The sequence below is a fragment of the Centropristis striata genome, chromosome 17, assembly GCF_030273125.1.
Source record: "Centropristis striata isolate RG_2023a ecotype Rhode Island chromosome 17, C.striata_1.0, whole genome shotgun sequence".
Lineage (NCBI taxonomy): Eukaryota > Metazoa > Chordata > Actinopteri > Perciformes > Serranidae > Centropristis > Centropristis striata.
The window spans coordinates 22,745,247-22,759,409 of NC_081533.1; the positions used below are offsets into that span (position 1 = coordinate 22,745,247).

A 14,163-nucleotide genomic window follows, 5' to 3' on the forward strand; every position below is an offset into this window, starting at 1 on the left:
GGTCTTGCAGAAAAAGCTCCTGTTTTGTAACAAGCTGGACAATGACTCTTGTCACTGCAGTGGACCTGGTTAAGCCATATACGCATGCTCCACATACTAGGTTTAGTTTGACCTTCTGAAGGAAGATGTTGCACTTGGTCACAATAGACACAGAACACACACATAACTGCAAACATTCCCTAACTAACTTATTAATGTCTGCCGATAGTTTGTGAATTACCCGGTTAAAACATTTCAGCCACTTAAAATCCACATCTTCTTGTATTATTAGCTGTTATCTATTTATAGATTGTGTTGAGGTCTGCAAAGGCTTTGAGACACCAATGTCAGGCTTTTTTAAGGCTGTTAGTGGTGCCTTCAAATATAATGGCGTCTTTGAGCATTATTTTGGCATCACTTTGTGTTCTTTCCCTTTAGACAAATTAATCACGGCTGTGGAATGCACCACAACAAGAATGCTTTTCATAGTTTTCAGACATTTACACACTTAACAAATGTTAAATTTAGCTTAAGTGTTCCTTGTTCCTCTCTCCATCCATTTATTCTGCTGCAGCCGTCTATCCTTTCCACTACAAGCATCTTATTGTAATGCCCTTTATATCATTTTTTCTAATTGTTGTCTTGCACTTTCAAGTGTGTGAAAATTAAAAACTCTAAATTAGATTTATTTAGCAGTAGTTCTATTGGACAAGCAGAACTTGTTTTAATCATTTGACATATAATCATATAAAAAGAAAAAAGAAACCACATTAAAAAACATTATCACACTGTTGTTTCACTATTTCTTGGACAAACTTGAGTGATGTAACACATTCCCAGTGGGTTTGGATATGTGTCAGGGCGTATTAGAGCTCCTGCAGATGTGAATTTAACATGCTTGAAAATTGTGTTGCATATATCAGAATAGGATGGTCATATGACAAAAGTCACAAGGTTTGATTAAGCAAGACATACCCAGTGGTGGAAAAAGTATTTAGATCCCTTACTTAAGTAAAACTACTAACACCACACTGTGAAATTACTCCTGAATTCAAAACTTATTTAAGTTAAAGTTCAAAATTATCAAAAGTAAAAGTGTTCATTATGCAGAATGGTCCTACTCAGATTGTTATATATAAATATATATTCTAAATACTTAATTGTATCATTACTATTGATGCATTTATGCATTTATTTAATGTTGTCCAGGTAGGACTTATTTGAATTACTTATATGTGTTTTAATTTATAAACATGCATAATTATTTTATATTGATCATATTTTTGACCTGAAAAGTAACTAAAGCTGGCAGCTAAATGTGGTGGAGTAAAAAGTACAATATTTGCTTTTAAAATGTAGTGGAGTAAAAGTTTAAAGTTATATATTTGGAAATGCTCAAGTAAAATACACGTACCTCAAAATTGTACTTAAGTACAGTACTTGAGTAAATGTACTTGGCTTCATTCCACCACTGGAAATATCACATACACACTCTGGCCAGCACTAATACCCGGATGACATGCCTTAACATCCTGAGGTGTAGCCACCTGATACTCCACTGAATGGAGGTAAAACACAAAGTATGTGTGAGCATACTTATGAGGCTCAGCATACTGCAGCTGTGCATCATAATGTATTATAGGATTATAGTGCAAACTTTTTTTTATATAAAGGCTACATTAATGTAACTCATATTCACCATCCATCCCATTCCTCCTGCTTCCCACAACTTTCAGTTTATCTTACTGGGTTATCAGTCGAAACCAGCTCCTGACCCGAAGAAAATTGCTCTGTATGACAGCCTGTGTTGAAGCTCCTCTACCCTTGAGTGTGACAAATACATGATTTTTACGCATTTATAAACTGACGTGCCTATCTGGTGGCGCTCAAGAGAAGTAGTAGCTGATTGAAACTAAAACAGGAGGGAATCTTCAACGCAGGTTTGTCGCTTCAGACAACTGGACTATGAGTGAGAACTGAGTGAAGCCGTCTAAAAACAGCCAAAATAACGCCGGAGCAAACTCATCTTTAAATTTAAGCGTGGCATTTGTGACACTGCACAAGAGACAGGTGAGTTATGGGGATATAAATGGTTTATATGGCTCATTGACAGAATGTTAAAGTGTGTTTCTGCAACGTATGAGAAAAAAGTAGTATAGTTAAAAAACAAAGTTAACAAAAAAATTAAAAAATAAAATGAAAAGTTTAAAATAATTTCTTGTTTATACAATTGTACTCGTAGCCCTACTGTTTTTACTTCGTATTCTTCAATAAATACTAAATTCTCACCTTACAATAAAGGTGCGCTTCATCTTTATTTTGAAATACTTTAGCGGAAGTCTTTTATTTTCTATTGTGGCTGTCCTCATGCTGGTGTCTTCCCAGACAGGAACCTGGCCGCAGGACGATGGCGTTAACGGGGCTGCTGCTGCTGGAGCTGGGTCTGTACGCCTGCTGTTTCGTCTGTGGGATTGTCACCGCCGCATCCGTCACCATAGTCCAGGTGAATTTACACAAAATTAATAAAATAGCTTAAACGCTATGCTTATTTTATATCCATCCTCTTCCGGGTAGACGCACTTTTTTCAGTGCGCGCGAGTGTGCAACAAAGTTTTAAGTTCACCAAAGAGTCAGCCGAGACGAAAAACCACCTCAAAGGTTGGATTTGTCGCACTTATCTGTACTAAATCCTACAGTTTTACATTAATTTGCGTTGTTTGATGTACAATGAGCGTCATAATTTGCTACTTTTCCCCCCTGAAAATTACCTTTACTGACTTTTAACGCTCGCGCATATCAAAAACAATTGATTTTAAACTTTTATTTTACACATTATGTAATAGTTATTATCAAAACCAAAGCTCGAGCAGTTTAACAACAATAAACGTAAGACGCACTTTCACTTTCTTGTGATTTCTGGCAACTGTGAGTGTTGTTGTCTCGGACACACCTCTGTCTATTAACCTTATAATGTTTTAGGCAAAACATCACTATTTGTTGCACCCTACAGTACTGTTTCCCTGTTTAACACATTTTAGACCCTCAGGGAAAATTACAGAAACACTGTATCATCATCAGCACGCGCATTGTAGTAGCCTGTCACTCATTGAATTAGCTGCATCACTTTATGCTGCTAGTTAAAGTCACTGTGAAAAATAACATTTACTGTGAGCCTTGAGTCCCAAAAACAACTTTCTCTTCTTAGCTAATCAAGAAGCGTGTGAAAATGCGCGTGCGTAACTGCTGATGTGCGTGCGCGCGCCAGTAATAACAGATCATGTTCCCATCATGTGACCAGATGGTCCTCGTGCCCAATTATTCTCTCTGCTTCTTTATAGAAGTCAGATGCTGCAGTTTATGAGTGTGTGTGTGTGTGTGTGTGTGTGTGTGTGTGCATTTCTAACAATGTAGAAAAAGGAAGTTTTTGAAACAATGCAACAATACTAAGACTATTAAATGAAAAAGGGAAACATCTGTTATAATAAAATGACATCTCTTTGTCTCTCTTTGTCTCTCAGGGTAATTTCGGAGGCCTGTGTATGCTCTATGGACTTGTCAACTACAATGCTACAGCAAGCCTCATTGGGGTCCAGTCATCCAGCGCCTCGTCTCTGTGCTATTTTGTGTCGGCCATATCAGTCATGGTTGCAGTGGTTTGTTTCTCACTGTCTCTGTACTGGCTGTACTCTTTCTGCATGGACGGGGAAATCAGAAGGTAATGGCACATGTGATCACAAACCACTGGCTTTCAGTTCCACATTAGATCAAACACACGTAATTTTTTGGTCAGTCCACTTTTGACACCTGCTCTGCTGGAGTCCATGAAGTCATAATTTTATTGTCCTTGGAAAACCCAGTTGCACTTAAAATTAAACTAACTATAGTCATCATATTTTTTATATTCATAAGTTATTCTTTTCCAACCCCATCAAAGCAAATGTTGCACAGCTTGTAGAAGACTTGAATTCAGTTATTCATATAAACTGTATTAATCACACACTTAAATAGGAATGTATAATCAGTATGATGTATTTTAACGGATACCAATATCCTATATAATGTTTTCCCACCCAATTTAGCCATTACAGCCATATACATAAATACATGCAGCCGCAAAAAAGCAACAGCTGTAAAGAAAGAAAAAAAAGGAATCTATAAATAATTCAGAGGCTGTTGTGACTTTATTTTGATGATACAAATGTTTAGTTTATAAGTATTTTTTAATAAAGCTTGGAGCTTACATTTAGAAGCTAAATGCTTTTAATAGTATTAAAATGACTTCACTACCCCTAATGCTCTTGGAGCAGAAGAAAAAGCTTTGGAGACACTAGGAAGGTCTTGTTGGGAGCAGCCAAGTTGTGTGCTAGTTTTTATAACCTTTTTTTATTCAATGAAGGAGAATGTCAGTTATAAGTCCAATACTTTATTCCTCTTTTTCTCTTTTCATGGCAATACCACAACTGGCCAAACAATTAACAATAAAAAATAAAGCTGGACTTATACTATTATTGCTGGTTAATCCTTATATTGTCCAGCTCTACTCAGAGTTGTATTTTTGTTAGTGTGAAGCACAATGAAACAAAATCAAGGTTCACTCAACAGAGACTTTGGTTTAAGGTGAGACATGCACTGGTCTATTTATAGGTTTTGAGCTATTTTCTACCATAACATGTCTTCTTTCAGAATAGTGGAAAGAAATCATCCAAAACAAACATTTAGGGGGTATATTTTACTATATTTCTCTTAAGTTCACTAAAAGTTAGTCCTCTATAAACTAAACTAAAGTCTAAACCTTGTCATCACAGCATCGTTTGAAAGCTCCCACTCTCCTGCACAATATTATGTGTTTTACATGTTCTACATTGTTGTTGCTAAGAATTAGATTCAGTATTTTGTCTTTTAATAGTATGAAATCTTTAAAAGCAGTTTTCTCAAAACACGTTTTTTCTCATGCTCTGAGCCATAAATCTCAACTTAATGTGGAACTTCTCAACGACAAGTTTTTTTTTTATTGCTTCTGACAGTATTTTCTGATTTATGAAATGATAAAAGGAGATATCCCAATTTCCTTCTGTAAAAAAAACTTTGAATCTAATATAACAACAAAATGAAAAACAACATTGAAATTTGCTTTATCCAATGTTAAGATTTATGTCCTGGAAATGGTGATATCTATTAGTTAGAAAATTACACTTTTCACCTGTAGTGTCTAAATGGCGTTCCCAAAGCTGCTCTAACAGCACAGGCTACAGAATGGGCGAGGAGGGGAAAAACATTTAATAAAAATCAAAAACTGACACAGGTCATCCGATTTCATGATGATTATAAAAGAAAGTGTTACACACAGTTGTTTGACGTCATTCCCTTTGTTGTTCAGAGGTTAAAATAACACTTTATTTCTCTTTTCCATGGCTTAAAAAAAAGCTCACAGCCGTACTGGCACTCTTTCTGTTTGTTCTGTCCTCCACAGGGAGCGTATGTGGATGAACCTGATTATAGCTGTGAGCGGCGTCTTCCTGTTCTTCCTGCTCATCACAGGGTGCATGCTGAAGATCGGACGCGACACGCTCTGCAGCTCGGTCACACAGAACGTTCACAACATCACCAGGTGAAATAGTCTCACACACACACACACACAATGCACATGCACAGACATGTCCATGCAAACCAAAAGTTCTCACAGAACAAGTCAGAAATGAAACTTAAAACAACATCTGATGCTCTGTGAGCATTATGTTTGCTTTCTAATTTCTTCAAATCTGTTTTTTTTCTCAGTTTCCTTGCTTCACAGCCTCATTTATCAATGTTAAAACTTTCTGTTTCAGTTGTTCTCCACTTTCTTTCCCCTTTGCATATGAAAAGTAGATAACTGGATAATTTGATATAACTTATGACCCTTAAGTAGATACGTTTTATATTTCAAGTTGATTTTGAAGGGATTTTTGCAGCTAAGATGTTTCCTGTTTGCTACTGGTAACACCTATTCAATGGGATGTAAAAATGCATTGAAGCTTAACTTTCTAACATGTAATCATTTGTTTCTGTCTCTCAAGATGTGAAGACGCCCAGGCTAGAAAATGGGTTAGTCCCATTAAAGGGGAAAGGTTCTACAACAGTCTATACAAAGCAGAGGTCAGTAGAAGTTATTCAATTTGTATTTTAATGTTTACAATCACATGGGTGCAATAAACTGTTCTCTTTGATTATTATGTTAGCAAAAGGTCCAACGTAATTCATGCACTAGTCGACAATCTACTTTGATTGCAAACAAAGAAAAATGCAACATGTTACAAGATTCAAGCTCGCAATTTTAGTTTGAAAGTCCTCAGTTTAGTCATTGGAAACTTTTGCAGGAGCAAGAAGTTTCAAAAGAAAAGTGACCCACAAAGATTTTTTTCACTGTACAAGACGCAGCTGATTCAGTCAGCATTACTCTTCATTCTTTAAATAGCAATAAAGAACCATTAGTGCTTCAAAGAGCTTCCTCATATAGGCAGCTGCTATGAAGTATCACTTTGTTAATGTGTCTAACCCAGACTGTTCAGATATAGATGAAAGAGTTTCATATCCATCTCATCTGTCATGTGTGTTCTCGTGTCTCTCAGACGGCACTATGGGTCAACTTCTTCTTCTGGGTCATCATCGGGGTTGTGATGATCGTCCAGAGGCGCCAGAGTTCAGGGTCCAAGATTATCGCAGGAGGGTACGGAGGGTACGGTGGGTACGGCGGGCCGGCAGGAGGGCTTTTTGGTGATGCGGGGGTGACGGCTGCAGAGACGGAGCCGTTTTTCAACCGTCCTGCGAGGCCACAGTGAGGACGGGTGGCTTAGAGGAACACATACAGCACAGCATTGTAATGTGGGAGTAGATGTGGAAACAGGGTGACTACATTTAATGCACTTGTACTTCAAGTATTCCATTGAATATTAACACAAAACCAGTCACAGTCATTTGTGGTTGATTCCGTAGTTTAAGGTATTGCAGCAGTTAGATAGAATATAAATATTAACCCTCGACGAGGATGGGATTCGAACCCACGCGTGCAGAGCACAATGGATTAGCAGTCCATCGCCTTAACCACTCGGCCACCTCGTCAAGTTGAGAGAATTGTAATACAAACAAGCCTGCAGGGCCTCCATGAGTCAGTCAGAACATGAATGTTACATAACCCAGAGATTGAACTGTCGATATGTACATTTACCCTTTTCCCACATTTACTCACGTATCAAAGCCAATTCCGTTGCCTGACTCCTGGATCACACAGAAATGTGTATTTTTTGTATTTTGTTTACATAACAAAAAATGTGAGTGTTTTTCGCAGGCATTCTTTTTTTTAATATTTCACCAGTGTGCTGAGATTTTGTATTTTTAATGTGACATTTTCACTCATTTGACAAATTATTAACTACACCGTCCTCAAAAGCTCAAAGTCTCTTTCTCTTTCTCTTTTACCCTTTCAGAAGTTTGTTTTCACTATGTGCCTGCCAGTTTTAATTCTGTTAGATGTCTTTATTCTCTATTTATGATTAATTAATTGACACTGAGGCCCATTGTCTCCTCTCTCCATTTTGTCTGAAAATGTTTGACATGTGATCTTAGATACTTCTGTCTCACTATATTAACAGAACCACTGCTTAAAGGGACAGTGCACCACAAAATCATAAAGACATATTTGACCTCTGACCTGTAGTGCTCCAGATTGTTTTGGTGTGAGGTGATGTTTGTTGGAGATATCGGCCGTAGAGATGTCTGCCTTCTCTTGAAAATAATTAAAGGAGGAATAATGACCCAATTACTCAAGATAATCCACAAAATTGTGATTTAAAAAGCCATATAGTAATGTACAGGAGAAGGCAGACGTCTCTACAGCATATTTCTCCAACTCATACCAAAACAATCTAGACTGATAAATCGCACTACAAGCAAAAATATGTATTTTTGACTTGTGGGTGAACTGTCCCTCTAAAGGAACACTTGCTACAGTTCATAACAATGTCAATTACATTATATTACATTATGAAACATGAAATAATTCTAATGGATTTTGACTTTTAGGTACAGCATATGTGCTCCCACTCTGCCTTTTACATGTAATATCCAGTTTAGGTTAACTCACAGGTGCTCATCAAATATTGCACCTTATGCGTTAGTGTACCTAGAAAGGATATATATCATGATATCAAACACTCAGAGATGTTCCTTGACACCTGGTGTGCTTTTTTAAACCAATAAACCAAAGAGTTAAAACACAAAGACCCTAAATGTGTTTTCTGTTCATTTATTTCAGGCATAATGAGACATGGAAGTAGATTAGTTGAACTGTGTCTCCCTCTGCTGGCTGATAACAAGTAGACCCTCACTTAGTATATTCATTCACAAAGGTGGTTTATGTGTTAATATCTAGATGAGACTTGATATTATTACTGTCTCTATTCTGCTGTCTCATCAAGCTAATAAACAGTGATTTAAGACAAAACAGTACATCTCTTCTACTCAGTGGTGGACGCAACGCTGACTCGCTAGCTTAGGACGTCAAAGTTCTTTGCACTCAACACAAACATCAGAAAATAAAAGTCTAAAGTTCTTCTTTTGTCTGCTTACTTACAAACTTAAAATCATACAGTATAAAATGTAGGATCTTTATTTGCTAGGATAAATTAACTGACTAGTGTAGGTCAAAGACTGTGTTGCTCTAAGGTCTAGTGGCTTCTGGATGCTTCACTGGGTTCTGTTTCTTTTAATACTAAATCTAACAGCCAATCAAAATACATTATTACTCTCAGTTCCATTTGCAACACAGAATTTCTCAGGTCTAATAATATAATCAAAACTTAAGTGATCTCACTACAAAATTATAGAGCATTACAAATCATATTTTTCATAGAAATGGCTACAACAAGCAGCATTTTCCTTTTCTCAATCTAGGGCTCTTTTAAATACTTAATATACAGTTTTGAGGTTTAATTTAAAAAAAAAAAAAAAACTTGAATCACTTTAAATGTATCATGTTTTTCACGTTTAATCTTGACCTGAAAAGTAACAAAAGCTGGCACTTAAATGTAGTGGAGTAAAAGTACAATATATGCCTCAAAAATGTATTGAAGTAGAAGTATAAATTTACATAAAATGTGAATACTTAATTAAAGTGCAAGTCCCTTAAAAGAACAGTACTTGGGTAAATGTACTTAGTTAAATTCGACCACTGGTTGTTTCTGCTATAGCAGTAAATTAAGACATACTGTAGCTAAATACCCTCAAATAAAGAATCATTTTTTATATGCCACTTAAGATATTTCTTTAAAAAAGAATGAAATTGTGATTGAACAAATTATGACTCAACAAGTTGCCTAACAGGTGAAAATAGACTCCTGCCATTACAGCATGACTCCTTCTCTCTTTCCTTAATTGTCTAATCTCTGTGGATTACCTGACCTTTCTTTAGCCCTGAGGTAGAAGATAATGTTCAGTGGAAAGAGACAGGGAGAGGAGAGACGAGAGAGAGTGAGACGGATGGGGACAGAGAACGGAGAGCGGTGATAAAAGAGCATTTGGAAGACATACCGGCACTTTGAAGGAAGAACTTCACTAATTCTGTCAATCGATTTCCACTCTGGAGAACATCGAGGACTGTGATACACTCGAGAAGAAAACCATAACGCTTGTGATAGCTTTGACTTTGGAGTCTGTGGTAAGACCTTTTCACATCTTATTTGGCTACTGATTAGCAATATAAACAGTCTAAACATGTCTGAGAGAAAGAAGTAAGAGTGAAAAAATGATGGAGAGTGATGGTAGGATAGGGATAAAAGAGACAGACAGGACCAGTGGCCACTGTAGACTGAGCTAAGCCATGATAAGCCTCTTTAAGCTACTTCACTCTCTACAGATCAGATGTTCTGTTTAAAACCTGTTGATCTGTGCTGGACTTCTGACTGCGACCTATTGATTCACTTTATCTGATTTTTTTGGCATGATAACTCAGTTCGCTGCCAAATCAGACAGTAGATAAACTAGAGAGTCCTTAAATCTCAAAACTGAATCAACAAGAGCCTTTGAACTGGAAACCAAAATATGTTAAGTCTCTATTTTCTCTGTGTTTGAACCAGTCTTTGAATAATGTCCAGCTCCCATGTTGACCTCTGACCTCCATCCCTTTATGTGTGTCCAGAACATGTCTCACAATCAGTGTGAATCAGTGGCAGTAAGTGTGGAGTCCCTCCTGAACGATGCCAAGAGGATGCAGCTGCAGTGCCGTGAGCGCAGCGAGCAGCTCTCCATGGCCGCCACGCAGCTGAGGGTGGAGTCGTCCGCCCTCAGGGAGCAGTGCGAGTCCACCCAGCTCGACATGGCACGGATCCGCCGGCAGCTGGACGAGCTGATGGATACCAAAGCCGCCTTCGAAGCCAAGGAGAGGCAGGCGCGTAAACTCAGCAAGCACCTGTGAGGAAATGAGGAAGAGGAGGATAGTGATGTCCTGGACTGTTGATTTGCACTCAGGGGGGAAGTGGGGCTGAAGAGGAGATTAGAGGAGAGGGGAGAAGGAAGGGAGAGAGAACAGGCAGAAAGGAGAGAAGGAAAACATTCAATTTGGTATCAGTTTTGGCAGATCCCGCAATGTAGTTTTGGACAGAATAATGTTTAGATTTACAAATGTACCTTTAAAAGTAAATAGTAAATCAGAAGCCTCAAAAATAATTAAACTGTTTGTCAGAGAAGTTATTGACAGCTCTTACTTGTTCTTTTTTTTTTCTTCTATATGAAACAGTTGAACATGTGAATACGCACAAGAATATTTTCCTTCGAGCTCTCTGCTTTCCCACTATTTATGTTAAATAAATTATCTCCAAAATACACTCTTGTCTCTTGCAATTCTCTGGCATGTCTTCACATCCTCATCTAGTTTGATTTCCTTACTTTTTTTTCTTAAAGTAAACTCAACATTCTCATGGCGCTTCACTTTTTCAGTGCTTGGGAATGTGGCGTACCTACCGACCCCCAAACTGTGAAATACAATTGTAGGAAAACCCAGTCAGTTTTTTGTGAGCTGCCTAGGCCAGAAAACATGTGATTCAACAAGCTATTCAGCTCTGACTCCCCTTTCTGAGTCACCTGCAGGCATATTTGAATATACCGCCCATCATGTGAATATTTCCACCCAAGACAAGTACCTTTGCAAAGATTCACTATGTTTCTCATAGTTTCCAACAGAGTGAATACAGGTAGATTCTGACACAGTATGAAAAAAATATTGTGTTTAGTATTGAAGCGTGTTAACATGTTCCAGTAGAAACCCAAAACATAAGTATGAACCTGAAAATCTCTCTGTGTTAATGTCTACTAAAGCACTAAAGAAAGCATTACAAACTACACAGTCTTTCCTTATTGGGTTTCCTAAATTCTACTGATTTTACACATTTACACATTCATTCCAGTCCCATAGGTGGCGACAAGCTGATTTGGCGAGACTCAAATCCGAAGACGAGAAAGTGCTCTAGCTTTCAGGAATATTCACTTAACATTGCATGCAAAAAAAAAAAAAAAGAAATACAACTAAAAACAAACAAACACACAGGCATATGGAGGAGAGAGTGAGTCGCTGTGCGGTAAGTGTTGCCTGTCACTATCTTTTTTTTGTTGACAAAACCAGACAACTGCAGCTACTGCATGAAGAACTTCCACCAAGAGAAGCCACACCAGTTATCTCATGCAGGAGAGAAACCTTACCAATGCAATCTGAGAGAGAAAAGTGTTGCATAACCAGTGCTCCGTGGACCCTCAGAGGAAAATCAAAACAAAGTTTATCCTTCAGATCATGCTGCACTTTGCTCCACCTTATTTTCTCTGGTCTCACAAAGAGTAACTACCAAACAGTGTGATTTCTGCATTTTGCTCACTTTTTAAAATTAAGATAAAATATTTCAGATCAGTGGTTGTGAGTGTAGACAGTCAGTGTGTAAAATCAGATGAGAGATGTAAGATCAAATCTGTCCCTAACCCTAACACCTCTGTGTGGACCCCAGCATGCCTGACTGCAATGCCAAATATTTCAAAAGGCACAATATAAGTCAGCCATCTGGGTAAAACCCAACTGTATTCACTTGCATAACATTTAACCCCAAAAAATCTTCTCAAAATTCAAACTCCTTTTACTGACTTCTTTAAGTTTCCACTCTTCTACCTTGTAGAATCAATAAAAAAATCTAATTATTGTGGAATAAATGCCTCTATGTTAGTCAGCAAGTCAGGCAATGAGAGCTGACATTCAGCATGTAAAATCATATGAGAGCTGAGAGTTTACTGAAATAATCTCTCTTAACCTTATTACAGAAATTCCCTCCATGATTTGGGCGTTGTTGGCAGGATGCTGCATGTACCAGGGGCAGGCTCAACACAGATGGATAAAAGCTGTGCACAGTCAATGGGGGTTTCGGCCCCTGCAAAAAGAGCCTATGATGGGACAAATCCTGATGTTTGGAAATGAACAAACCCCTCAAATTGAGAACTGTAGTTTTTGCCACTGTGATTTTTAGAATTGCAACTGGCATTTCTCTGTTTGTTATTTAATTTTAAGAAAAGACCAGATTAAAGAAAAGATGGAAGGTTTCTAAATAAAGTGAAAACTTTATCAGGACAGGGCAGGAACCAAAATACTCACAGGGAAAGACAAAAAACAAAACAAACAAACAAACAACAAAACAAAAAAACCCTATGTGCAATAGAATAAATGCCAAGTAGCAGCTGAGTATTTATGTAGGCCAATATAAGGTGTGTATTATATATTGTATGTATTATTTATGTATATTATGTATGCACATGTCTTAGTCTTTATTCTGTTTTTTTATATATTTGTGAGCTCCCCTGTCTGTATCTTGAGCTGCTGTGAAATTAAACTAAATTTCCCCACTTCGAGATAAATAAAGACTTATCTTATCTTACTGCAAAAACGCACCTAAATAAGTCTTCCACCACTGTGCCGACCTTCCAAATGATATTAATTTCCCTATGACTCTCCAGACATTGTGTGTTACTTTGGTGTCATCTTGTGGTTAATTGCAGTATATGCATTTAGTTGGAGCAACTGCTCTGTTCAATGGCAAGATGGTTAATGCAAGACAAAGAATGAAGCTTTACACCAGTAGCATGATGGGATGGCTGCATCACATTTTGCAAATGTTTCTTGAGTTGAGGGAAATAACAAACAAATACACAGCAGTATACATAATCCCCCGAATATCAGGTCAGTTGTGCCCATATGTAAATAAAATAACTCTTAACAACATATTTGTCTTACGGAAGAGGAGTAGGGTCAAATAGGAGAGAAAACTAATGAGGAGGAAAATATTTTTTTTTATTATGCACACAAAAATTCGAAATGTCGAAAATAAAGTCAACTTTTTGAGTTCAGTAAAGTAGACTGCGAGCTACAACCTGATTTTCCTCAATACGTCTAATATATGTCTAAACTATTCCAATAAATTACATAAAAGCACATTTTCTCAAAACAATAGTTGTGATAACCTACCATGAATAGGTCATTAGTAGTTTTTTTAGTACTACTACACTCTTAAATATTGTGGTTATTGATCATTTTATGACATTGATGAAAATCAGGCTGTAGCTTGCAGTCTGTCTCTTAAACAATGTTCCTCTGATGACTTATTGACACAAGAACAAAAAATCTGTGAATATCTTTCCAACTACCGAACACAAAAAGTTTACTTTTTTCTCGTCATTTCGACTCTTTTCTCAAAATTGCATTATATAATAAAAAATTACTTCTCTCATTATTTTTTCTCCTACCTGGCCCAAATCCTCTTCCGTATTGCAAAGTCAAGGCAGTTTAATAATTCCTTCTTCTTCTTTGACCTATCTTTATCTGTATCTGGTCCAGCAACATCATCAATATCATATCAGTGCAGTTCCCAAACTTTTTAGCTGCGCACCCCCTACACCTTCAAAAAAAAAAAAAAAAATGCAATAAGCTTCTTTATAGCCATATTAAAGGCGGTATAACAAAATAATCACGATCACAACAATGCACTCTCGCATTTGAATTAATCTGAAACACAGTTTCAACATAATGCAACAAAGTTATGCGCAAGCTTTCACTTTTAAGAGCAAAGAGGATGATGACAGGCTCAGGATCAGAGGCAAAATGAAATCATCAAAATGAAAGATAACTTA

The 14,163-nt window shown here is 37.2% G+C and overlaps 1 protein-coding gene and 1 non-coding gene across 2 annotated transcripts; one reads left to right on the forward strand and one right to left on the reverse strand.

The window, feature by feature from the left end:
* Nucleotides 1–2,363: 2,363 nt before the first annotated feature.
* tmem179ba (transmembrane protein 179Ba) lies at nt 2,364–8,232 on the forward strand. Its single transcript, XM_059354976.1, has 5 exons — nt 2,364–2,482; nt 3,498–3,694; nt 5,450–5,587; nt 6,033–6,111; nt 6,585–8,232. The coding sequence occupies exons 1-5, from the start codon at nt 2,387–2,389 to the stop codon at nt 6,792–6,794; spliced, it is 720 nt and encodes a 239-aa protein (XP_059210959.1). The 5' UTR covers nt 2,364–2,386; the 3' UTR covers nt 6,795–8,232.
* Nucleotides 6,993–7,074, reverse strand: trnas-gcu (transfer RNA serine (anticodon GCU)). The gene has a single exon. It is a non-coding gene; the product is annotated as a tRNA-Ser (tRNA).
* Nucleotides 8,233–14,163: the final 5,931 nt, after the last annotated feature.

Coding starts and splice junctions, on each gene's coding strand:
- tmem179ba (XM_059354976.1), top strand. CDS start 2,387: ATGGCGTTAACGGGGCTGCTGCTGCTGGAGCTGGGTCTGTACGCCTGC. Junction 2,483..3,497: donor CATCCGTCACCATAGTCCAG/GTGAATTTACAC, acceptor TTTGTCTCTCAG/GGTAATTTCGGAGGCCTGTG. Junction 6,112..6,584: donor ACAGTCTATACAAAGCAGAG/GTCAGTAGAAGT, acceptor CGTGTCTCTCAG/ACGGCACTATGGGTCAACTT.